Source organism: Macrobrachium nipponense, chromosome 25 (genome assembly GCF_015104395.2).
Source record: "Macrobrachium nipponense isolate FS-2020 chromosome 25, ASM1510439v2, whole genome shotgun sequence".
Taxonomy (NCBI): Eukaryota; Metazoa; Arthropoda; class Malacostraca; order Decapoda; family Palaemonidae; genus Macrobrachium; species Macrobrachium nipponense.
In genome coordinates this window covers 77,569,238-77,594,967 of record NC_087214.1, presented here as the reverse complement: position 1 = coordinate 77,594,967, position 25,730 = coordinate 77,569,238, and the positions used below count along the sequence as shown (strand labels likewise).

At 36.8% G+C, this 25,730-nt stretch overlaps 3 protein-coding genes across 4 annotated transcripts in view; 2 read left to right on the top strand and 1 right to left on the bottom strand.

Annotated features, from left to right (window-relative positions):
- The window catches only part of LOC135199117 (uncharacterized), a gene marked incomplete at its 5' end in the record, with an annotated part of 413,213 nt that overhangs the window by 304,874 nt on the left and 82,609 nt on the right, over positions 1-25,730 (bottom strand). The gene's annotated exons all lie outside the window — the stretch shown is intronic.
- Positions 1-25,730, top strand: part of LOC135199560 (uncharacterized) — a 371,126-nt gene that overhangs the window by 316,859 nt on the left and 28,537 nt on the right. The window lies entirely within an intron of this gene.
- Positions 1,541-23,918, top strand: LOC135199556 (uncharacterized). 2 transcript variants are annotated; one of them, XM_064227713.1, is made up of 6 exons: positions 1,545-1,563; positions 2,473-2,597; positions 19,214-19,912; positions 20,119-20,247; positions 22,305-22,484; positions 22,862-23,918. In XM_064227713.1, exons 2-6 carry the CDS (start codon positions 2,493-2,495, stop codon positions 23,387-23,389), a joined length of 1,641 nt encoding a protein of 546 aa, XP_064083783.1. In that variant the 5' UTR covers positions 1,545-1,563; positions 2,473-2,492; the 3' UTR covers positions 23,390-23,918. The 2 variants fall into 2 exon arrangements, with proteins under 2 accessions (XP_064083784.1, XP_064083783.1); XM_064227714.1 differs by lacking the exon at positions 2,473-2,597 and having other exon boundaries at positions 1,541-1,563.

Below are 25,730 nucleotides of genomic sequence, written 5' to 3'. Positions count from 1 at the left end.
CAGAATGAACTACATTCGTATTCCAAACAAGTTTGGCATATACGATCGCACTGCCTTTTTGTGCCTACGCATGTCTCTGCCAGTTCTGTAAGGAAAGGCGTAAAAAACTCTTCTTTTCACGTCGCTTTGAATCATGCCCAACAGTTGAGGTAAATTATGGGTTCTTACCAAGGAAAGCGAAAATACATGGGGTAATAAATCAACGTGTTAAATGTTGGCCATAAACTCTCTTAAATTCTGCCTGAGTCGTCTACGACCTTTTGTCGGTCTGCAATAACCTGGTATCACAGCGACAAAGCCTTTGGCCTTCGCGCAAAACTAGATCGAGATAGGTGGATATAAACGTCGCTCATAAAAATCATAAGTAACATTGAATGATTGAAATCTAAATCATCGGAACCAATAAAATAGATGAATACACGCACCACGTGTCCAATGTCAAGGCGTGCGTATTATTTTGGGATGGCCGGATTCTTTTGGAATTAAGTCACTTGATCAAAAATCAAATGGCCCCTCATTCAGGAGGGCCATTCAGGACATCGCACTGGAGCAAGAGCGGGCAGCTTATACAAAGAAAAACCTAGGTATAGAACTGAACTGAACTGAATAGTATAGAATTTAGGCAAAGGCCAAGCATGAGGAACCAATGAAGTTCATTCAGAGCTGAAACGGATATTGACAGGAAAGGGGTTTTTGAATGTGCAACGCAGGAAAACCTCGAACAGTTGCACTATGAATCAAATGTTAGGAGAGGGATGGAAAGCAAGACGGAAGAAAAAAGAATATGAAAGCAGGGAAGTAAAGGAACGAAAGGGGTTGCAGGAGGGGGGCAGGTGTATATAGCTAGTGACTGGACGCTCTGGCTACAAAAGGGGGACAGCTCCCTCTGTCGTATCCTACACTGAGGTGCTGCTTATTACAACAGGCACTCGAATGCCGCCAGAATTGATGGGTCCTTATTCTCCTTTTAGTAATTTCAAGACTTATTTTATATGAACTTTGGCGATATACTTTGATCTTCTCGAGAAATCCTAGTGAGATATTTCAACTTCTTTGTCAGGAGAGATTTGCAAAGAAGGCTTTATCTCCTTGCATGATTAAGGATTTCATCATGATATCATTATCCTTTGTACCAATCAGAGATGTAATTTGTAGTCACTTTAACGGAAAGTTTGTACACAGCAAAGATGTGGACGCGTATCGCCGTACAAAACTTGTCCAATAGGTAGTTATCGGGAAAACATATTTCGTAAGCGTTATCTTCTCGGTAAGACACTTCGTTTAAATTGGTGTGAAAATTAAAAGGTGCGTTACATTAACATGCTTTCACTTGAATTTAATAATATTTTTCCAAACTTATATCGATAAAACTAAAACAAAGTCAACAATATGACTCTAAGACCAACGATTTGCTTATCGTAAATGTTTATCAATAAACGATACGTTGACTATCAATATTTCGGGGTCATATAAAACGCGGAGGTGATAGACCGATTGCCTATCAACACAAGCTTGTGGATCCACGGACCACTAAGTGCAGATTCGGGTTGAACACTTAATATGGTATGTCACTGAGGAAGTAGTTGGTGTTTAATTGATATATCAGTTTTGGTTGAAATGCAATTATTTCGCTGAATTTGAATATTTGAGAGGATTTTCTCATTATATATTATATATATATATATATATAATATATTATATAATATATACATATATTATATATATATGTATATATAATATAATATATATAATATATATAATTTATAGTATTCAGAAAGATCGGGAAAAAGATGGGAAGTTACTAAAGTAAAATTCAATTAGAAAATGACAGTGAACATACCCAATATAAGCAGCGTAAAGATATCGGTTTGGTTTGCGCAAAGGAAATTGAGTAACTCAAAATAGATATTTTGCTTCTCTGGAAAATTCTAAAGTTGTGTTACAAAAATGTTACGTTGTTCAATACGATATGTATATGCATTGGTAAATGAAGTGCGTTGGCATAGCGCTGACTACAAGATTTTTGTTCGAATTCTGGCAAAATATTTAGAAAGCTTCCTTTCATCAAGATGTTTGGGTGATGGACACTGGTTAGTTTGACCCGTGTAACTGAGGTGTTAATGATTTGGTTGGTGGTTTATTGTAAAACCAGCATATACGTTATTGCATGCATGCATATATATATATATATATATATATATATAAAAATACTATATATATATATACTATATATATATATATAGGAAAGGAAATCTCACTAAGGTGCTGGGTTCACCAAAAACACGAACTATTAAGAAATATCTCGGTTACATAGCAAAACATCAGTTATAAGTCCGCTTGTGAACCAGCGCTAGCGAGCTGTTTATGCATTTTGACATCCATGTTTTGACCATAGCTGTTCATTTGACATTTTATCAATCTCGAAATGGCTCAAAGTGAGATTATATAATATGTATTGTTTTGTGACATTAGGTGCACGCGTAGTGACAGAGATGGTGACATTCATTGAGGTGGTGGTGGTGGCTCTCCTTACTTACTATATATTGAAGACGGAAGACTCCCTGGAAGACGAACCGGTTTTTGTGGGACCTTTGGGGGTGAGAACCATCTTTTGCAGCAATGTTGTTCGTTTGTGACGTGTTCAGCTTTTCGGTGTCAACCATTTCTTTCATCGCTGTTTGTTCGTGTAGTACCCAACACGTAAGGATCAATTCTCTAGCGCCACAGCCGGAGAATTTATCCCTAAGTTGAGACATCAAGTTTGTCAGTTATGATATATATACGAATTGATTTAAAATTTGTCATATTTTTGGGGCGATTCTTGTTTACATTGTTAAGTGAGGCATTCTCGTCAAAAAATAACTTTTCAACTGTCTGAGATGAGAACTCTAGGAAAGGAATTTTCTGGCCGAAACTGTAGCTTAGTCACAGAATCTTACGAACTCTGTCTTCATTGCCAGCGATCGGCGGCAGCTCGAACGTTTTAGCCTCTGTTGATGTTATCGTTAAGCTTTGATAAGATTTCTGGCTCTAACTTATCTTCGATTCAAGAACACTAAACATTTATTTCCTATCGTTTCATTTGATGCTCTGAACACGTGAAGGCAGCCTGACACGTCCTCATTAATTATTAACGTAGTTTTTTGCTCGTAAAAAAAGATGTTTATAAAAGCGTAGTGGCAGTCACAGCTTTGTAGACAGAGCTTTAGCCGCCTTGCATGTTTTATACAGAAACTCGTTAGCAAAAGCGTCTCGTACGGACATTTCACCACTCGTCTCTATTCAGAGACGATGTCACTCTACCTGGTTATACTGAGACTCATTTGTTCCAGCACATCTCGTACCCCTTTCGGTCGGTCGGTCGGTCAGTGCTTTCTGGGTCTCCCGGTCTTCCTGCTTCCAGACTGTTGATTTATACAAACTTTATATTAACCTTCTGTCCTCTCTCTTCTTGGACAACCCAACCACTTCCGAATACTGTCATCCATCTCTTGGCTTGTGCTCATCAGCTGACAGGATTTTTTTTTCTTTCTTTCTTTTTCATTACGCCTCCATCTCTTCGTATTTGGCACAAAAGAGTTCATCAACAATAAATTATTCTTGTCATTTCTCATCAACAGTTTACTTCCAGGCAGGAGCATTTTCCCTTTTTGATTAATTTTATTCCCCCGTCTTTACTTTTGATTAATTATTATTATTATTATTATTATTATTATTATTATTATTATTATTATTATTATTATTATTATTATTATTCAGTAGATGAAACCAATTTATATGGAAGAAGCCCACAGGGGCCAATGACTTGAAATTCAATCTTCCAAAAGAATATGGTGTCAGGGATAAGAATTAAAAGGAACTAACGTGAAATACAGAAAGAAGAAATCCCGATTATAAAAAAAAAATTAATAATGAATAAATAAAAAAATAAAAATAAAATAAAATTAATGAATAGGTAAGATAGTATTATTAAAACAAAATTAGTTTGTAATAATTTTTGAGGCCTTAATTTTGCCCCTGCCGTTAAACTTTAAGGAATCTCAGTCCTTGAATGTTAGATGACAAGTATAATTATAATCCTTACCATCTTGTGGTTTATCCTATATTCTATTGATCAAGCACTGAATTGTTATGGTTGTGTTTCCTTACTGTTAACGAAACTGATCATGGAAATGATTAAGACTAAGAATGAATGAAAACGTCCGTTACAAGTAACAATGCAAACCTGAAGTTCCTAGATAATCTCATATTTCATATAGAACTCCTACTGTAGCTGAACGATAATAATAATAATAATAATAATAATAATAATAATAATAATAATAATAATAATAAATAATAAACTTAAAATGCAGCAGCCTTTACCACACTCATACCTAGACAGAGTCGCATAGATACAATATATCCTGGTTCAGTTGTGTTACAGGACACACAAATCGGTATTATCATGAACACGATTTTAAGTATTTGCAAAGTAGTACAATCTACGATCGGACATTCGTAAATTACTGTTGGCTCGTCTCAGTTGCGTAAATACTTCGCGTCGCGGCGTCAGTTGTTCATCATTCCTACCAACAAGGCCAGGAAGAAGAAATTTGAGTACATGCATTAGTAACCATATCTACGTGATTTTTCCTTGTCTGTAGATAGTGATTTAACGATATTTAACCGCTGATATCTGTCCTGATCAGGATCCTGGTCCTGATTATGATTTATCAGTGCATCGAAAGAAAACGTAGGCATACGTGCGTCTCAAGAAGAAAACGAACGAGGAATGTCAATTGGGTGACTATACTGATTGTACTGACTGTTCGACATGCATTTGTATGAATATCATACTTAACATATATGTATAATACTGCCTGTTCGAAGTGAATATATAAATAGCATACTTTTAACAAATGTTTACAGCACTGTCAGTTCGAAGTACATATATAAATAGCATTCTTACTATAAATATACTATGTAGTATAGTACTGCCCGTTCGAAGTGCTTATGTGAATTACTATCATACTTGTAAATTATATGTATAGTGCTGCCTGTTCGAAGAGCATAGATGAATTTGGAAAGCTTGCAATGAGTAACAAAGATCTCTCATACCTGATGGAGCACTCTAATATATGTAATTCATGGAGGAAAATGTACTATATATATATATATATATATATATATATATATATATATATATATATATATATATATGTGTGTGTGTGTGTGTGTGTGTGTGTGTGTGACTGGTAAAAATCTTCTTTTGCAACAGAATTCCATCTAACAAAAGGAGCTCATAAAAACTCCCAAATATAGAGAGAAAATACTATATTTCGGAGACTACTGTCTCTCTCTTCAGGTAGATGAATGAGAAAAGTTACAGAAAAGGTGGTATTTATACCAAGACATCCATCCATAGTTAACCCAATTTTGATCACTTCCACTGATAATACTTCTTTAATCCTCTTAATCATTGGTTGAATGAAAACTTTATATGTGACAAATTCCAGTTTATGCTGTGGTTATGTTCATTTTATGGTTGAAAATAGCTGAGTTCTGTTGTCCATACCTAACTGACCATTTATGTTGTATTAATCTCTGGGGAAGTGATTTTCCTGTAAAGCCGATGTAAGATTGGTCTCAGTCCAGTCATGGGATTTCGTAAACGCCTGTGTCCTTGGAGGATGTCTTTTGTTGGACGTTAATCAGGTATTTGGCTAAGGTGTTTAGGTAAGTAAATGCAAAAGGGTTAGATTTTCCGAGAGTCTGGGTCACCGTCTTAATCATGTCCAGGTGTGGAATTTTATTTTCATTGTTGGGTATCTCTCCGGTCTTGTTTTGAGGGGGTCGGTAAAAATTTACATTTGCTTTGTGAATTGCTTTTAAAGTTATATGGTCAGGATACCTTAAAGACGAAAGATGCTTGTGAATTAGCTCAAATTCTTTTTCCAGGAAATCTGGGGAACAAATTCGTAAGGCTCTTAAGAATAGGTTGCTGGCTACGCCTATCTCGATAGGAATGTCGTGATATCTAAAGTAGTGAATGTATGAAAGTGAGAACTTTGGTTTTCTATACATGGTAAATTTGTATTCTGTCGCGTCTCTGATTATTAAAACATTAAGAAAAGGAATCTTTTTTGTCCTTTTCCCATTCAACTTTAAATATGATGCTTGGCACTAATGCACTTAATTTTGAAAGGAATTTATTGAAATTGCTGCATCTCTTATCCCAAAATGTTAGAATATCATCTACATATCTCATCCGCAGGATGTTTTTGGGTTTTATTGAATTTATTACTGTAGTTTCAAAGTATTCCATGTATAGATTGGCTAAAACAGGACTTAAAGGACAACCCATACTACACCCGAATTTTTGCTTATAGAATGAGTTCCCGAATGAAAATATGTTATTAGATACACATAATTCAACTAACTTTATTATTTTGTCAAGTGCCAATGGGAAATTATCTGAATAGGAGGCTAATTTTTCCTTCAAAAACTGAAGAACATCCTGTACTGGTACTTTTGTGAATAGGGAATCTACGTCAAGGCTTAAATGTTTTATGTTGTGAAGGGTATATGTGCTTCTCTGAATTTGTGACAAAAATCTTCTGAATGTTTAATGTGACTGGGAGAAAAATTCTAACATTTTGGGATAGTAAATGGGGCAATTTCAATTAATTCCTTTCAGAATTAAAAACATTAGTGCCCAGCATCAAATTTAAAGTTGAATGGGAAACAGACAACAAAATTCCTTTTCTTGATGTTTTAATAATTAGAGACACGACAGAATACAAATTTACCATATTATACAACCAGCGTTCTCACTTTCATGCATTCACTACTTTAGCTATCACAACATTCCTATCAAGAGAGGCGTAGCCAGTAACCTATTCTTAAGTCTTACGAATTTGTTCCCCAGATTTCCTGGAAAAAGAATTTGAACTAGTTCGCAAGCATCTTTTGTCTTTAAGGTATCCTGACCATATAACTGAAAAAGCAATTCACAAAGCAAACATAATTTTCTACCGACCCCCTCAAGACAAGACCGGAGAGATACCCAACAATGAAAATAAAATTCCACACCTGGACATGATTAAGACGGTAACCCAGACTCTCGGAAAATCTAATCCTTTTGCATTTACCAAAACACCTTAGCCAAATCCCTGATTAACGTCCAACAAAAGACATCCCCCAAGGACACAGGCATTTACGAAATCCCATGCCTGGACTGTGACCAATCTTACATTGGTTTTACAGAGAAATCACTTCCCCAGAGATTAAATCAACATAAATGGTCAGGTACAGACAACAGAACTCGGCTATTTTCAACCATATAAATGAACATAACCACAGAATAAACTGGAATTTGTCATGTATAATTTATAGCAGCAACTGTCGGTACGAGAGCCAAAAGATAGAATCGACCTTGTTTAAACAGAGACAGGTAATGAACATCTCAAAGGGCGCTTGGGATTCAGATGTCAATGATAAAGTTTTCATTCAAGCAACGCTTATGTGGATTAAAGAAGGTTAAAGTGTCTTAACTGTGGATGGATGTCTGAAACCTTTTCTGTAACTTTTCTCTTTCATTTATCTGAAGAGAGAAACAGCAGCCTCTGAAATATAGTATTTTCTCTCTATATTTTGGTGTTTTTATGGGCTCCTTTTATTATATATATATATATATATATATATATATATAATATATATATATATATATATCTATATATATATATATATATATATATTAGGGCTTGTGCCTTGTATGATAAGGCGCCCTATGAGGTAATGTTAGACTAGCGATAATCTATACGCTAAGTCGGTTGGTATTGCACTTCCATCTTCAATGGAGTGTCTGGGGTTTTGTAGATCACTTACGAAGTCGGTATTATCTTTACGACGATGTGTTGAACTCATGGTTCGGTGAGGTTCTTGTAGAAAACACAAGGTATAAAAATAGTATATTCTTCTGAAGTTTTACATGATGAAGATCAGGTATGATCGTACAAGTCTTCTATGACGATAGCTTGATCGCTTCTGCCAATGATGATGGCTAATCCTATTCCTCTACATGATAAAAGCTTAGGTAAAGAGTACAGGTCTTCTAATGACGATAGCTAACTCTGTTCTGCCTGTCTACCATCTCTGTTACAAGTTATGGAAGGAACAAACAGTAGTTCGAAACATATGAACATACTATCAGATGACATAGTTTCATACGAACACACAATCGAATGAGACACGCTACAGATCACGTAGGCCGTTTGAATAATATGGTCGGGGTAGTTGTCTCAAGCAGGGAGCTTGGACTAATGTTTATAAACAATTGAATGACTACAGGTGACGGCATGTAATCTTAGCTTACATACTTATTGTTATACGTCATCTTTAGCGTCTCTAGTCTGATCACATTCCTGCAAGCAATCTGGTTGACCTCTTTAGTTTTAGACTTTTATATATATGGACTAACATTCCATATTTTTATTATGTAAACACTTACATTAGCTCGGTCAGCTACCAAAACAACTACTGAATATTACTCAAACTTGACTTGCATTTGACTTATAGGAGTGTGATACAGACACTATGTGAATATATATATATATATATATATATATATAATATAAAAATTCATGGTGTACATGACTGAATTGATTCAAGTAATAAAATATAAAACAATGATATTGGTAAATAATAGTGATCACATGATATATAATGATACAGTTTTTCACTTCATCTCTTTAAGATACTTATGCTACAGAAAATACTAATGTACTCTGATAATTGCATAGAATGAAGATTAACATGATAAAAATCATATTTTAACTGATAAAAAATTTCATATATGAATTGATAAAGTTATTAATGTTTATGCTGATTGATTCGTTGATTTTTATGCTAAATGTTATATATCTGATCATTAATTCATATATTAACTCATAAATAACTGCAGATAATGGTAAGATATAAGGTAACAGATTGATTATAGGCTACCTGATTTGTTTATACATGTATATGGATTCATATAATTAGATTAATATATGTGCACTTTAAATAGATTCCTATTGCGTACACGCAAGATATATTTAGATTCTGTTATTTATGATCATTTATATAAGAGATTCCTATTGCGTACACGCAAAGATATATTTCAACTCGTTATTTTATGATCAATTATTATATAGATACTGATATTATATATAGGATACATGATACTTTTATATATATAGGATACATCCGAGGTTTATACTACTTCACTTTTAACTAACTTTCGAACAACTTTTCGTCCATTACACAGTTCCAGACAACCACCTTTAGCCAATTGAAAACGGCCTTTTCCTAATGGTTAAAACAAGGGGAAAAAGAAAATTTGCCTGGGCGGGTCCAACGTTCTATTTTGCGCTCATACTTATTCTCTGCATCCTAAGCTACACGATTCCGTTCGCGATGAATAGATCATCCCAGCACGAGTCCTTCGCCAGCAAAGTAGAGTTGAATATCCTTCGGGTCGTAATTGTCGGAAGTATGTCCCTTTTTGTAGTCGAATTCCGACAGCCGCTGGAGCATTCCGCATTAAAACGAGATTAACGACGAGATACTGGTGTCGGTCGAAGAAGTCCATGAAATTCCTTTCACATTGTAGGCGGTTGTTACTTGACTGTAGTCGTCCGCTGCGACGAAGATTTTTTGAAGTTGCGATGTGAAACTCTCGTACTGCAGGATACTGTAACCAGGTTCCATTAATCAGCCTAGCAAGTGAAATTATACTTGTCACAAGGGCAAAGTAAATTCAGACGACATCCAAATACAGGGGAGGGAGAAAGCCATTTAGACCAGACTTAACCCACATGAATTCGCTGATATGTTTTGGAATTTCAGAAGAGTCCGCTGTACAACTTTTTATCCATGGCATTAACAATGAGTGAACCTATCCAGGTCTATGAGGACTGTAAAAATATCCATAATTATAAAAAATACAAAAAGATATTCAATACGAATCCCAAAGAAAATTCGATATTACTGGTAGTAAAGTTACTAGACAAAGAAGTGGAAAGCGGAGCTTAATTGTAAGATTGCCAGGCAACATAAGAGTCAAAGAGAAGATTAATCATGATTCTATGTGCCCTAACAAAAGTTTTCATATTCAATTTTCTCGTGCGCATCTTCTGAGGTTAACTATTAAAACATTATTAATAGGTAGGAGATGCAACGAAAAACCCACTATGTAACTAATTCTATATAAACTTTGGGTTTTTCAAGAAAATGTGGACCATTTTCCCATGAATGTTTTACTTGAATTGTAATAGGCTAATGTTGCAAAGTAAATATTTCATATATACATATCTTGATACTTCTAAATGTCTATGAGGTTCAGAAAAAAAAAATTAATTCATTTTGTTGTTATAGAAATTCTATTTGCTTATATTGTTCATTAATTTTAAAATGATTACAAGTCCTTAACTAATTGCATTACACACACGGATAAGAATATGTTATGTGCCTGTCATGTGACCTATGAACCACATGTGAAGTTCATGAACTAAGCATTCCTTTCTCCAGTCAATCTGCTTTTGCAAGCAGAGACGACACACAGATGAAGCCTGTGTAAGCAGATTATTGAGGTTAAAAGGAACAAATGCTGATACGGCAATGATGACGTCGTCACTTGGCAGGAGATCTTGCTCTCAGCCAGCTAAGAGTTACGTTACTTGCTGTAAGAGATACGACTTTAGTATTTTCAAATGATATTTTAGTGTTTTAATTCTCCACCCGCATGAGAAGAATGTCTGAAAAAAAAAACAACAGTACCAAAATTGAACAATATTAGTTTCATGTTGGCATTATGTTAAATAAATATTCCTTATTCAAACTATATGAAAAAGGTTTCCATACAATTCTATATATATTATTAGCCCTGTATAAGATTCATATAGGATTATTCCATAGATAACATTTTCACTTCTAGACTTCCTGACTTTAAAATCTCTTTTATTTTATTTTATTTATTTTATTTATTATTAGTTTATTTATTTATTTATTTATTTAATTTTTTTTTTCATTGACTACGAATATAAATCACCGGGACAGACAATATGTCAGTAGATTTTGGATATGTGTTTGAACTTTTAGCTTATTTGTCATTACTAAAGCGTTAAGTTAGAGTTCAAATCTTTACGCAATATATTTGGATATTTAAATTATCTATGGTTACGTTTGCTTATTGATTTTATCGTGATTCCTTTTTTATTATAATTTGTAACCCTTCCGACTTCTTACGGAGTGTATTATATTGACTCCACTTGTATCCATATTTATTTTATTTTTTTATATTTATTTATTTATATATTTTTTTATATATATTTGATAAATTAATGGTTGGCTTGAATATGTGGAAAAGTGTTCTAGCGGCGTACCGTATAAGGCTACTTGCGGCATCAATTCTATAGATACAAGATATAAATGATAAAGGTATTTAAACCCCCGAGAGAACCGCTATAATCCGGTCGGATCCAATATCAGAGTTGTAACTCGTAAGACTTGACACTTCCTATTTAATTATCCGTTATTTCTACCAAAAAACCGATTGACTCTGGGTGATAAAAATATATATGGTTTTTCTTAAATGGAAAGGAATTCACACCACGTGTTAAGGAGATTTATTATGATTTACACCACCCGAGTCACAGATTATTATGTGTTGAATTCCATATTTACTGATTTAGCACTCATAAATATTCGTACGCACTCAATTGCGGTGTTTGTTTTTAGTGCTATTAATTCTATATAACGTGTCAAGGAACTATTAACACTAAGAAGTGTTTTTATTCCCTCTGTCAGACTCGTAATTCTGTTTTAATAATTCTACGTATATTCTTTCAAGATTGATTTGGCACAGGATAGGCCCCTAAACTGACAGGTGTCTTAGTGTATCCCTTGTTTTCATGACACTGTTACAATTAGTTAAGTGCTTTTTATATCTGTAAGCATTGTAGGCCAGAAACAGTGATTTGGCTTCTGTGAAAAAGGAGGAACCTGGATGACGGAATACAACCAGTTTATGACGATTGGTATGAGAAAGATTATTACTACTACCTGGTCGTTAGTCATCTGCTGTGTTCTTCGGGTTTTCCTCGTCACAGACCTACATTTTAATATTACATTTGATTACATTATTTTGATACACATACTTTAAATGTACTTTTGCTTTAGGGTTTCTGCTCGAAGTGTTTATTGTTTTTGCTTAGCCGCTGACCCTGTTTCCGTCCGAAGTGTTTATTGTTTGCTTATTGCTGCTGACTCGGTTTCCGTTCAAAGTGTTTATTGTTTTGGTTATGTCTGTTGACTCTTGCTTTGTTCAGTTTGTAACAGTTCTGCGCTCCAACCCAGATATTCAATGCTCGCATCTCTTGGGTTAAGGAATTTCTTGTTTAGATACGGTTTTAACAATAGGCACGGATGTTTCTATATCTTTTAGTCTAATTAATGGGTTCTTTGCAGTATGGTGCGGGATTGCGGGATAATGCGTCAGCTATGATATTTGCTTTCCCAGGTAGATATCTTATCTTGGCTCCAAAGACCTGAATGATCATTTGTCACCGAGTTCCTTTGGACTGTGATTAAAGCCTTTGAAAAAACTCGGTAAAAGGACTCATGTTCAGTAAGGACTTTATCAGGATAGCCATAGATTATGAACTTAAAAGGTACTAGTGAGTTAAAGATACCTAGCCCTTCCTTGCCTATTACTGCATATTACTTTCAGAGGGCTTTAGTTTACGTGAATAAAAAGCTATAGGGAAGAATGTTTATCATATTATTTTAAGTAATACCCTCTTACCCCTTGGTCTGAGGCGTCTGTTGCAATAAAAAAAAAAAAAAAATCCTTATTTAAATCAGGGATTTTTAAGTTAGGTAAGCTGCATTTTCCGCTTTTAAGATATCGGGGAACGCCTGTGATGGCTTTTCAGACCATAATAAAGCTACGCTCTTCTTCGTAAGATCTGTTAAAGGAGCTGTCATGATGAAGAGTTAACATATTTACATACGATTGTAATACCCACTACAGCGCAAAAGTGCCTGTACCCCTCCCCCTTTTACGTTAAGGGGGGGCATGGGCAAAAAAATGAACTGGGGTTCAAAAAACACATGGTAACTAATGAAAATTTTATTTTAGGGCCAAATCTTGATTCACTGGACTCTTCCTCCCATCTGTGGAATGCAAAATGGCAATAGAAAAAGAAGAATAAAATAAAAAAGGGCATTTTCGTATGCATCCAAAAAAACTGCCACTGCTTTAAAACTATCAGAGATAGGAAGCTAAACCTAGTCTCATTTAATAGCTAAAGAGTGTGTCAACAATCTCCTCAAAACAAAATTTGTACTTTAGAGGGGATAAAGTTATTATTTTTGCGTTTAAATTTGTAATAAAAATCTGTTACGTAAATAATGTAATTTTAAATAAAGAAAGAGAAACATTTTCAAAGATTGGTTCTGAGCAAGTTATAGAACTTTTAAAGACGAATACAATGAAAAAGAAATTGTGAAAATCGGATAAAAACTAACGAAGAAGTAGTGGTTTAAAGGACAATAACTAACTTTTGAGAAAATGGCATTTAAAGTTGACACATCCCACGGCGACTAGTATGCTCCAGCAGAGCAGCTATTGTACACCTTCTTTTTCTTTTTTTTTTAATACTGATCTTTCTACGCATTGAACTGGTGAGAGTTTGTGTTGGAGGCACCCAGTGGTGGAGGGAGGTACGAGTTGGTGGCGGTCCATATGGCTCGTTGATGGCTGGTGGGGAGGAATCAGCTGTTGGTGGTGGAGTTAAAATGGCTGGACTGCTCGTCACGCTTCCAGTTTGCCTCCTTTTCCACCCCTCTTTCGCTTTCTCAACTGCTTCGGCCATCCTCTTGATGTAGCCTTTCTTCCTGGGCATTGCAGAAATGATTTGCAGTGTAGAGAATCCAGATAAATCTAAAAAATCGCCCGATGAACGGTGACAGTAGCAGACGAAACACAAGAAACGTCACGCGAGCAGACGACGCAGACAACCGTCTGCTACGATAGCCTTCAAGGCACTGATTTCCCCAAAGCTCCCATCGCCTACTCGCTACCGTATAGCAGTGGACGAGTTGCTAAACATTATTTTTATTCATGATATATGTATACGTATATAATTCCTTGTATATATATTATACGCTGTATAACCTAATAATAGGGAAATAAAGAGTGTGATTGTCAAAATAATAACTTATTTTAGCAAAATATTGTAGAAAAATAGTTAGAATCAATATATTGCTCTGAAACTTCGAGAGTGAGTTGCCATGACCATGGAGTATTCGATGGTTGATTCACTAGAAATCGACTTTTTTCAAAATATTTCGTCATTTTTGACGGGCGGTAGCCGACACCTTACCATGGACTACTTATAAGACCTTGACCAGACACATAAAACCTAGATAAACATGTTCGGTTTTTGGCAAAACTCACATTTAGATATTTTACTCTGAGATTTATTTGTCTTTGTCTCTGTAGCACTAGCTCTACTTTATGTGGAATGTAACTGTTCTAAGGTATTAGAAAAGATTACAATATCATCCATATAGGCATGTAGGGTATCCCTAAAAAATCTCCAAAACACTATATTGTAATTGGGGTGCAACGTAAGCCGGAGGCATACGTAAAAATTGATAATGTCCCCTGAGTGTGCTGAAAAAAAACGGTGTATGAGGTACAATCACTTAGGTAATGGTATCAGGTAAAGCCTTTAAGTAAGTCCAAGTTGGTGAAAAAAATTTATTCTAACCTAACAGAGATAAGATGTCGTCGGTACATCGCACTGGAAACTATCGGAAGTCGTTTCCTTGTTTAAGCGACAGAAATCTACGCAGGATACGCCAAGTCCGATCTTTTATGGCATGACGTTTGAGGGGAAAAATTATATGGGCTTATTGATTTCCTAATGACTCCTATTACTAACATTTTTCAACTTCGTCATTTATCTCTATTTTTGAAATTTCATTGAGAGTCTACACGAAGGTACGTATATAGCATTTATGTTTTTGTCCTTAGACCGTATTTTTGTGTTTAAATTACATCCGTTTTTTCCAGAGATCACTCGCCAGTGGAGAAACTTCCTGGTATTCAGTAAAAGATAAAAAAAATTTCTGCTGAATCACCTCTGCTTGAATGACTTTTACGGATATTACTTTAGATAGATTATCAGAGAGATTCATCCACGACTGGTTGGGGGCGTGATTTAAAAATTAGCAACAATAAAAATGCGATATTTATAACTTCCGTATCCACGATATGTATACTTTTAGGGCTTTGTTCGCGGAAATCGTTATATTTCAGAGTGTCGGGAAACTGATTCAAAATTTTCATTTCCCAGCAAAAGTCTTTTTACACGCACTAAGACATTCGAGGGTGCATGCTTCTCGAGATTTTGCGTGCAAAGAAAATGCGACTGTGGTTGTGGGAGAATTCTGTTGGGTCATTGAACAATGTTACGATTTATTAGACAAATGTATAGTTCCTTTATATAAGTTATTATTTGATTAACTGTCTCATTTTTGTTCAAAACGGATTTTAATATGTTTGAAGGTTTATAGGATTTTCCTTTGATAAACACGCCTTATTTTGCAGGATGTAAGATAATATTTTGTATACCCCTATGGATCTTACAATTACACTAGATACAGATCAATGTTTTTTATAACTATAGAGGTATCTGTAAACGCTCGCTTATCCGGACTTCTCATTAGGGAAGTTCGAACAACAGACGGTGAGTCCGTAAATATAAGATATTACGTGTACTAAAGAAATAAAACAACAAGATATTCTAATTTTTTACGGCGCGTACAGTTGGGCTTAATCCACCACTACTTATAATAACTTACGTATTAAAAAAAACGAAAACCTGCTCTGATTACTTTACACGGTCGTGTGTTTCATAGGAAAAAATCCTTTTTTAATTCAAAAAAGATATCGGTCGCTTTTTCCCCACTGCTAGAGTCCCGTCTTATTGTGTGGAATTTGCTTTGCTTTGAAAAACTTCGGCAGTTTTTGACTGACCTTGACCGCTTGACTAGGTGACACAGTCACCGAGTTTGCTTGTTTTTTTTGATTCTGAACAGGCTACTGTTTCTATTTCTTTTTGTAATAATTAGGATCCTTCTCTTTATTACCATCGGCAACGTATTGTGTGTTTTTAGCATTATGTTGCTGGTTACGTATAAAGCAATGAATGACGAACCATTAGGAACTGAGCGATTACTAATTAAGACGAGTTATCTCTACTGCATTCAATCTTAACTGTTTGTACGTCATTCTTTGCTAAAATTTGAAATAGTGAGGGATCCTGGTCAGCGCATTTAGCCTGATGAAAGTTTTTTACAGACATGTTATTCCTGCAATCCAGCCATATTTTTAAAGTTGAGTTGAGTCATTGAGGTTCGATATTTTATATAACTCAAAAAACTCAAGGCTAAAACTGCGATCGGGACTTGCAAAGGAGCATTTATTGTCATGACCCGAAAATAGCGTTACCTCTAATTTATCTAGATTTGTACGGGTGTTCCACTTGTTTTTGTGTGTGTGTTTTTCTAATCACTACGGTGCTTAACGACCCTATCCATGCATCTGTATAAATACAGACGTCCACTGCGTAAACGCATATTCACTGTTTAATATGATTTGTTACGTAAGGGATTAATAATCACCCAAAATGATAAAATTAACATAGTATATGATTATGATATTTTCAGTAGAACTTCTGGAAACAGACACTCAAAGATAAAAACTCGCAGTAGCGAAATCTCAATGATATAGATAATTTCTGTAAAAAAGTAAGATTTAAGAATGTCTCGTAACTTCAGCCACAGGAATAACGAAATTCTACCTGTAAAGGAAAACACTCAAAGTTACTCCAAATGAATAAAAAATTGTACTTAGCTTGCTTTTTGTGGGAAGTCACGGTGTTTCCGATAACGACACACGGCCTTGGTCCTCCTTCTCTATTAGCGGACGACCTGGTTTGGCTTCAGTTTTCCCCCGTGCGCGGTTGTTTCGATGATTCGAGCCTTAAAAATCCGATGCTGCAGACGCGTTTCGGTTTGTTTCTTGCAGTGCCGGAAACGCTCACTAACGATGTTTTCTTGAATGATTCTAATGAGAGACCGAAGCGTTTCCGTTTGCCGTTAAGGACAAAAAGGACACGTCGGTTTTTGTTTCTTGAAGTTATTCACTAACGATGATACTAAGTGCTTGACGAATCTTGTTGTTTTCTGAAGTCGCTCACTAATTGATGATACTAGGTTGCTTGAAGAATCTGCTGCTTTCGTCGTCGTTTGACTTCATGATTTATTATTCTGTTTTTCTTAGTCGGAGGACGTTGTAGAGTTCTTCTGGTCCGCTGGCCACCAAATATTAGGGCTTGTGCCTTGTATGATAAGGCGCCCTATGAGGTAATGTTAGACTAGCGATAATCTATACGCTAAGTCGGTTGGTATTGCACTTCCATCTTCAATGGAGTGTCTGGGGTTTTGTAGATCACTTACGAAGTCGGTATTATCTTTACGACGATGTGTTGAACTCATGGTTCGGTGAGGTTCTTGTAGAAACACAAGGTATAAAAATAGTATAGTTCTTCTGAAGTTTTACATGATGAAGATCAGGTATGATCGTACAAGTCTTCTATGACGATAGCTTGATCGCTTCTGCCAATGATGATGGCTAATCCTATTCCTCTACATGATTCAAGCTTAGGTAAAGAGGTACAGGTCTTCTAATGACGATAGCTAACTCTGTTCTGCCTGTCTACCATCTCTGTTACAAGTTATGAAGGAACAGACAGTAGTTCGAACATATGAACATACTATCAGATGATATAGTTTCATACGAACACACCAATCGAATGAGACATGCTACAGATCACGTAGGGAACCGTTTTGAATAATAGGTCGGGGTAGTTGTCTCAAGCAGGGAGCTTGGACTAATGTTATAAAACAATTGAATGAACTACAGGTGAGGCGGCATGTTATCTTAGCTTACATACTTATTGTATACGTCATCTTTAGCGTCTCTAGTCTGATCACATTCCTGCAAGCAATCTGTTGACCTCTTTAGTTTTAGACTTTTATATATATGGACTAACATTCCATATTTTTATTATGTAAACACTTACATATATATATATATATATATATATACACATACACTCAGTCGGTCAGTATAGTGGAACGGATTATGGGAACAATGTTTGCCCGTCAGGCAGTGCCCGCTACTATGGACAGGGCTTTAAAGGGATGTGGAAGGTGTGGTCACCTTCCTTAGAACTGACATGCAAATATCGCATATGGTTATGTAATATATATTTATTATACATATACATATATATATATATATATATATATATATATATATATATATATATATGTGTGTGTGTGTGTGTGTGTATGTATATGTATATGTATATATGCATATATATTACATAACTATATGTGAACATTTTCCTGAATATATTACATATGCTCTTTCTGTTACTAGTGTGTCACAAATATGCACCTTCTAATACTTTGCTATGATCCAAATTCTATTTTAGGCTAATATGTATGTTTAGTATGAGTGCCATTGTGCATGTCTTCAGGAGTTTCTTCAGTTACTGGTACCACGCCCCATTATTAAAAGATATATTCGAGCCCACGTGAATTCAAGTATTTTCCTCACTTTCTTATTACATTAATATCATATTATTGCAAGAGAAAACCTGCAAGATTCGCATGTCAGTTCTAAGGAAGGTGACCACACCTTCCACATTCCTATAAAGCCCTGTCCACAGTAGCGGGCACTGCCCGACGGGCAAACACTGTTCCCATAGCTCGTTCCAATATACTGACCAACCGAGTAGAAGCCAGAACGATGTGACTGTCTGGTAATACTGCTCCATAAGCGATAGAAAATATAAGCAGTGGGAAGTGCCCGACGGGCATGCCCGCTGGTGTGGACAGGCCATAAGGAGCTGTTTGTCTTTATTATTGTGGTTGGGATGATTTCAATGATATCTTCTGTTCACGTTGCGGGCTCTGCTTAGAAAATGATTTAACCAACGTACAGACCTGCAGATAGATCTAGGACTAATTATTGTTGGCGTTGCTGCCATTTACCCGTGACAGTAGTATTCCTTCTGTGAGTCAATAGCGTCGTTTCTCTCATTTGCAGGACACCTTTCGCAATCCGAGAGAATGTCCTGTTTGCAAACAGGAATTCAATGGGGAAGATCGTCGACCACGAAATCTCCAGTGCTCACATCATCTCTGCACCTCTTGCATTGACACAATGCTCCGCAATGGTGCCTCGTTTTGTCCCATTTGCCGCGAATATGTCAGCGGCGTCTCAGCTAAGCATTTCAAAATCAACTATGGCGTGGAGGATTTCATGAGGTTCCAGGATTCGGCAGACAGAGGCAAGGGATCCCATCCCATGTCGAAGAGGATGGCACGAATGACGAAGGAATACATAGATGCCACAGAGAAACTGGTGAATGACTGTGAGGACAGGGAAGGTCAGCTGAAAGACAGACTGAACACGATAACTCCGTTGGAGGAAGACTTGAACGCTGCCATCGAGACTGTGGAGTGCGAATTAAGGGCCAAGCTCCAGGTGCTCGTCCACCTAAACAAAATGGCCATCCAAGAGCTGGGGAGGGAGAGTAATAGAATTCGCAGCCAAATTTTGGAATCGGAAAATAAACGGAAGGAATTACAGGTTGTGTCTGAAGAACTGGAACAAGCAAAAACTTCAGGAGACGCAGCAAATTCTCTTGGGATGGCCGACGTGTGTCATCATGAGATCGAGGAATGGATGGTCAATCATGATTTGCCTCCAGAAAATAAGGATGCATTGAAAAAGGCAGAAAAGGTAATCATCCCATTCAATTTCAATGTCTGTCTGTCTGAACATCAGACTAAAGTTATGTACCATTCACGGTTAAACTTTCAATAAATTAACAATAACCTGATGCAGCGAACGGAAAATGGTAAGTGACCGTGCCTGTGTGAAAATCAAAATAATATTGTTCTTTTATTTGCACCTCTGAAAATAAAATTGTCTTTTTCATAATTTAGGTCTGCAAATCGACGAAAGACAAAGTTAACCTGATTCTCGAAATCATAAACTCTGAAGAAATAAATGGCAACTTAGTCTTCCGGAGTTCTACATTCTGCAGAAAGTTAAACTTGCCTGAAGTGATCACGGTAAGTAAGAGGCTGACTATCACTATACTCGGTTTTTTTCCATTTATCCACCCACCTGTGGTGCTCGTGCATGGTAACACTGCGTCTCAAGCTTTAAATAGTTACGCTATGTGTAAGTTTTAGGTAAATAAAAGGACATCTGGGTGTACATTTGCAACTGAAAAGTGTTTTAATAATTTACTGTATGCGAATTGCACCGATAATATTCGAAATAGGATATTGTTATTATTGTTGAATGTAAGCTGCCTTTTCGGGGTGGCGAATGGAACAGCCAGATGCAGTGGCAGGAAAAGTACAAAAACGCACTTTATAAGAATTAAAAGTATATACTGATATACTTACTTGTAATGAAGTAACACGTAGCTTAGTAGCAGAGTAGGTGTGGTCCAGTAAAGTTAACATCTTGCAATAGTGAACAGCGAGAGAAGCACTTTTCCCGCCACTGCGTCTGGCTGTTCCATTCACCACACCTTAAAGGCAGGTTATATTCAACAATAATAACAATATCCTATTTCGAATATTAACGGTGCAATTCGCATACTGTAAATTATTAAAACACTTTTCATTTGCAAATGTACACCCAGATGTCCTTTTATTTACCTAAAACTTACACATAGAGTGATTATTTAAAGCCCGGGACGCAGTGTTACTATGTGCAGGCACCACAGGCGGGTAGACAGATGGAAAAAAAAAAAAACAAGTATAGTTACTATCTTTAAAACCATTCTTCTGATTCATTGTCCCCTAAAACCTGGGAAAGCACAACATTTAACTACTCTGTATCGGTACTGAAATATAGTTTCCAAATAAACTGGTGCATCCAGTTAGGTATTTGGTGGAAAATTGCCATATGGCCCAGAAACTGACTTGCCAGGGGTAATTTGACTAGTCTTTAGCCTAGGGATATAAATGAGAGTCTCACAGTCGGAGGATTTGGTCTAGAAAGTCGACCATCAATTATGTTGAAGATTTCGAAAAAACAAAACGTTAATGAATTTAATTCATGAAATACGTACTAGTCTTTTTGTCTGGCTTTATTGTTAACTATGGTAATTGTATAACAGATGTGTCAGCGCAAAACATTAAAATAACCGTTAGCCAGCGAAAGTTCCAATTTGCCTTGAAATTGCCGTTTATATTCTTAGAATATCAGTATAATATATTGTCATTCATCCTTTATCTAAGCTGTTTCACACCATTGCACAGGAACACAAAGAATGTCATTTTTTCGATGAGTGAAAGATATATGGTCAAAGAAATATGGCGTCTATGTGCATAACATTTATTCTCTCTCTCTCTCTCTCTCTCTCTCTCTCTTTCTCTAATATTCAACGGTCTTATATTCACCCTCCGTTGAGTAAGAATCTATATCCAACGGCAGTGATTATTACACCCCACCCAAGACAGCCTTCGTTACCTAAGCCAGTCGCAATAAACGTAAAAAAAGATAAAAAAAAGGAACAAAATTCTCAACACTGCCTAAGCTGCATCTCTGTGCGCCTTAACGTGAAGTCCCTGTTAAGATGATGTTTAGTACAGTTATATAGGATCTCTCAGTATTCGAAGGTTTTCTAAAAATAAAACGAGTGAAAACTTCGCTTCGGCACAAGAACGTTTTCTGTACAGTGTACGAAACACTCGATGCGCTGCAGTATAATACCCTCAGCTACGACCAGGCAGCGCTCGGAATTGGACTCGGCGGTGCCAGACGTATGTGCCATGGTTAACATTAAATGAAAATAAAGAACTACTGAGGCCAGAGGGTTGCAATTTGGTATGTTTGATGATTGGAGGGTGGATGATCAACATACCAATTTGCAGCCCTCTAGCCTCGGTAGTTTTTAAGATCTCAGGGCGGACAGACAAAGTCATGTTAATAATTTCCTTTTACAGAAAACTAAAATCATTACATTTGAAGCTGTCACTGTGTACGTGTATTCAGCTCCTGACCTTAACGTACATTACGATTGTGGGGTACGGTTACCCAAGGGCATAAAAGGAAGAGTTCAAGTAGCTCGCAGATAAGCTCATTTTCAACTTTTTTGTTGTCTAAAAAGGGTGACATCGTGCTGCAGATGGGAGAGGATATAAGACTCTTAGCAGAACAAGAGCTGCTCTTTGCTGTTCAGCGTGGACGAGGTCAGGTTTCCTGCGCCAAGATTTCTTATCGGGGGAATCACCTCTACTTGCATTGCCTCTTGAACAAACTTCCTCCTCAGAATGCCCGCACCATCGGGGTATGTGCCTTCACTTGTCTTGACTCGGGTTTTTTTAGTTGTAATGTACATATTGGGACAAATATAATGTTTTCTTGCTACCTACAATTCATATAATTATGGTTAGTTATTTCTTTGTAATTTCTGTAGATAGTAAAACACAACTATTTGATTTTGAGCTTAAACATAGAACAAAGTATACAACATGAAGTTCCTTTTGGAAGAACTGAGGAACCGTTAATACCATAATATCATATTTTAGGTTCCCTTTCATTATGCATATAAAAAATCTTTGGAAAACTCTTCTTGGTAATATTTTTCATTAAGAGAGATTTATCCTAGAGCGAATGATTCTGTAAGAAATAGATATGAACCACTGCACTCATTTCTCATTGCAGTATAAAGAGCTGATGTCCCTGAAAGAAAAATCGATGCTGTCTTTTCTCGAGATCGGGTCCAAGGAAAAGGTCTTGGGAAGAGTTCACATTAGGCTTCTACCAGACAATCCCAGGGCAAAGAACTTCGCTCTGTTGTGCTCAGGGATGAAGGAAGTTTCCTACATTAATTCCAAACTGCTCGAGACCTGGGGCAAGGGTCAAAACAGGGAGCACATCAGGGGAGGAGATTACGCGAGGAACACAGGAGAAGGAGGGGCACCTCTGGTCCCTGTCCCTATGGAAAACGAGAAGAAGAGCGACCCCTGGAGAGCTGGGAGCGTCTGGGGGAAGCGGGCAGAAACCTCGGCTTCGCAGTTCTACATCAGCACCAGAGACGATCCAGGCGAGATGATCAAGGGGCTCTTCGGGAGGGTGGAGGACGGCCTCCAAGTTGTGAAGGACGCAATCCAGTCTTTCGATGACATAAGGCAACTTAAGATAACCGACTGCGGTTTCGTCTTTCATCCGTCTAGTCATTCTGAGTCATGAATATGTTTCGTTGCGTTTCCAGGATATTTTTGTTTGAGCAAAACTGGTATCGTGATGGCATACTTTCAGGGAACAATGGTACTATTCTTAGAGGGAAAATGGTTAGTCCCTGACATGCCATAATTTAAAGAAAACTCGAATGAGTCTTTGGTAAAAAAAAAAAAAAAAAAAAACAAAAAAAAAAAAAAAAAAAAAAATGCCTGGATGGAAATTACCTACAAAGTTCATTATAAGACATTGAAAGTTGGATGATAATGTCATCTGCCCTAAATATACCTTGGATATATCTGGGAACTGATGACGTCACTCCACAATACTTTAAGCAGCGAGTTATTTAAGCGACAAAACTAAAATTGTCTCACCCAAGGTTTCCAACCTTTTTTTGGCCATGCCCCCTTAATCACTTCTAAAATCTTCATGGCCCCATGTTAGGATATACAATTCTTATATGTTCGCGTGGAGGAATCCTGAAAGGCCCTCAAATTGGTTTAAACAGTCTCGAATTCGCCCCCCCCCCCCCCCCCCCCCCCCCCCCCCCCATTTGAAAATCAAATTACCCCCTGGTGGGGCGTACACCCCACGTAGGGAACCACTGCTAACCCATAGGAAGATGATTTTTCGCTACCCAGTAAATTCTTCTCCAGAGACTTAGGGAAGAATGGCAGATGCATGGGGGAGGACCCCAGGTCGAGAGAGGCTTAGGGAAGATTGCAGATGCAAAAGGGCGACGAGGGGAGGGGGGAAGGGGGAGGACTTCAGGACATAAAAGCTCCCTATGCATATACACATATTAGCTATGTTTATGAATTATGCTCTCTTTAACTCGAACGTCTATATTGTAAGATTGGTTTACTTTCGCGTTTACTTTTATGTAAGCATCTAACCTTCTTTTGTTGGTATATTAGGCTCGCTTTCTTATTAAATTGATATTGTCCAAGTGTGCAAATCACTCTGTCTCTGTGTGTGCATATATTAGGGCTTGTGCCTTGTATGATAAGGCGCCCTATGAGGTAATGTTAGACTAGCGATAATCTTACGCTAAGTCGGTTGGTATTGCACTTCCATCTCAAATGGAGTGCTGGGGGTTTGTAGATCATTTACGAAGTCGGTATTATCTTGTGGTTATGACGACGATGTGTTAAACTCATGGTGAGGAGGTGTTTTCTTGTAGAAAACACGAAATATAAAAACTATATGTATTATTCTGAAGTTTTACATGGTGAAGATCAGATATGATGTACAAGTCTTCTAATAACGATAGCTTGATCGCTTCTGCCAATGATGATGGCTAATCCTATTCCTCTACATGATGGAAGCTTAGGTAAAGAGGTACAGGTCTTCTAATGACGATAGCTAACTCTGTTCTCCTCGTCTACCATCTCTGTTACAAGTTATGAGGAACAGACAGTAGTTCGAACATATGAACATACATACAAATGACATAGTTTCATACGAACACACAATCAAAATGAGACACGCTACAGATCACGTAGGCCGTTTGAATTATAGGTCGGGGTAGTTGTCTCAAGCAAGGAGCTTGGACTGTTTCAAAACAAATGAATGACCACAGATGACGGCATGTCAACTTAGCCTACATACTTATTGTATACGTCATCTTTAGCGTCTCTAGTCTGATCACATTCCTGCAAGCAATCTTTTATATATATGGACTAAACATTCAATCCATTTTATTATGTAAACACTTACATTAGCTCGGTCAGCTACCAAAACCAGCTACTGAATATTACTCAAACTTGACTTGCATTTGACTTATAAGGAGGGTGTGATACAGACTACTGTGAATATATATATATATATATATAGATTATATATATATATATATACCCAGCAAACACACAAGTATTGGTCATACATTGACCCATTGCCGGAGATCCAGACTTTCGGGCATTGGTACAAATGATCAGTAGCATCGGTCCAATTCATATCCATTATCCGTTTGCACACCGGGCCCTTAATGGAACTGTGTTGTAAGAATGTTGGGATCAATACATGTAATCCATAATCACGCCAATGCGTGTGTTGGACCAGTAGTGAAACAACTCCTGGACTACCAACTCTATTTTGGGGGCATGGTACTGGTACGATTACCAGTATCCAATTTATGTTTCATTATGGATTGCCAGATAATTCCAATGCATGATATGAAAGAATTAAATGTGATATCTATGTACATCACTCTGCTGTATCTAAAGTTTGAAAATAAACTATACAATGAAAAAACTGAATCCTTTGGCAGTTTTGTTCAGTGGTCTTAGACATGTGATCGAACCCCACTGGAAGAAATGTTAGAAGCTCGATCTCCTTACTTTACTTTTTATCA

Coding starts and splice junctions, on each gene's coding strand:
- LOC135199556 (XM_064227713.1), top strand. CDS start 2,493: ATGGTGACATTCATTGAGGTGGTGGTGGTGGCTCTCCTTACTTACTAT. Junction 20,248..22,304: donor ACTTGCCTGAAGTGATCACG/GTAAGTAAGAGG, acceptor TTGTCTAAAAAG/GGTGACATCGTGCTGCAGAT. Junction 22,485..22,861: donor AGAATGCCCGCACCATCGGG/GTATGTGCCTTC, acceptor TTCTCATTGCAG/TATAAAGAGCTGATGTCCCT.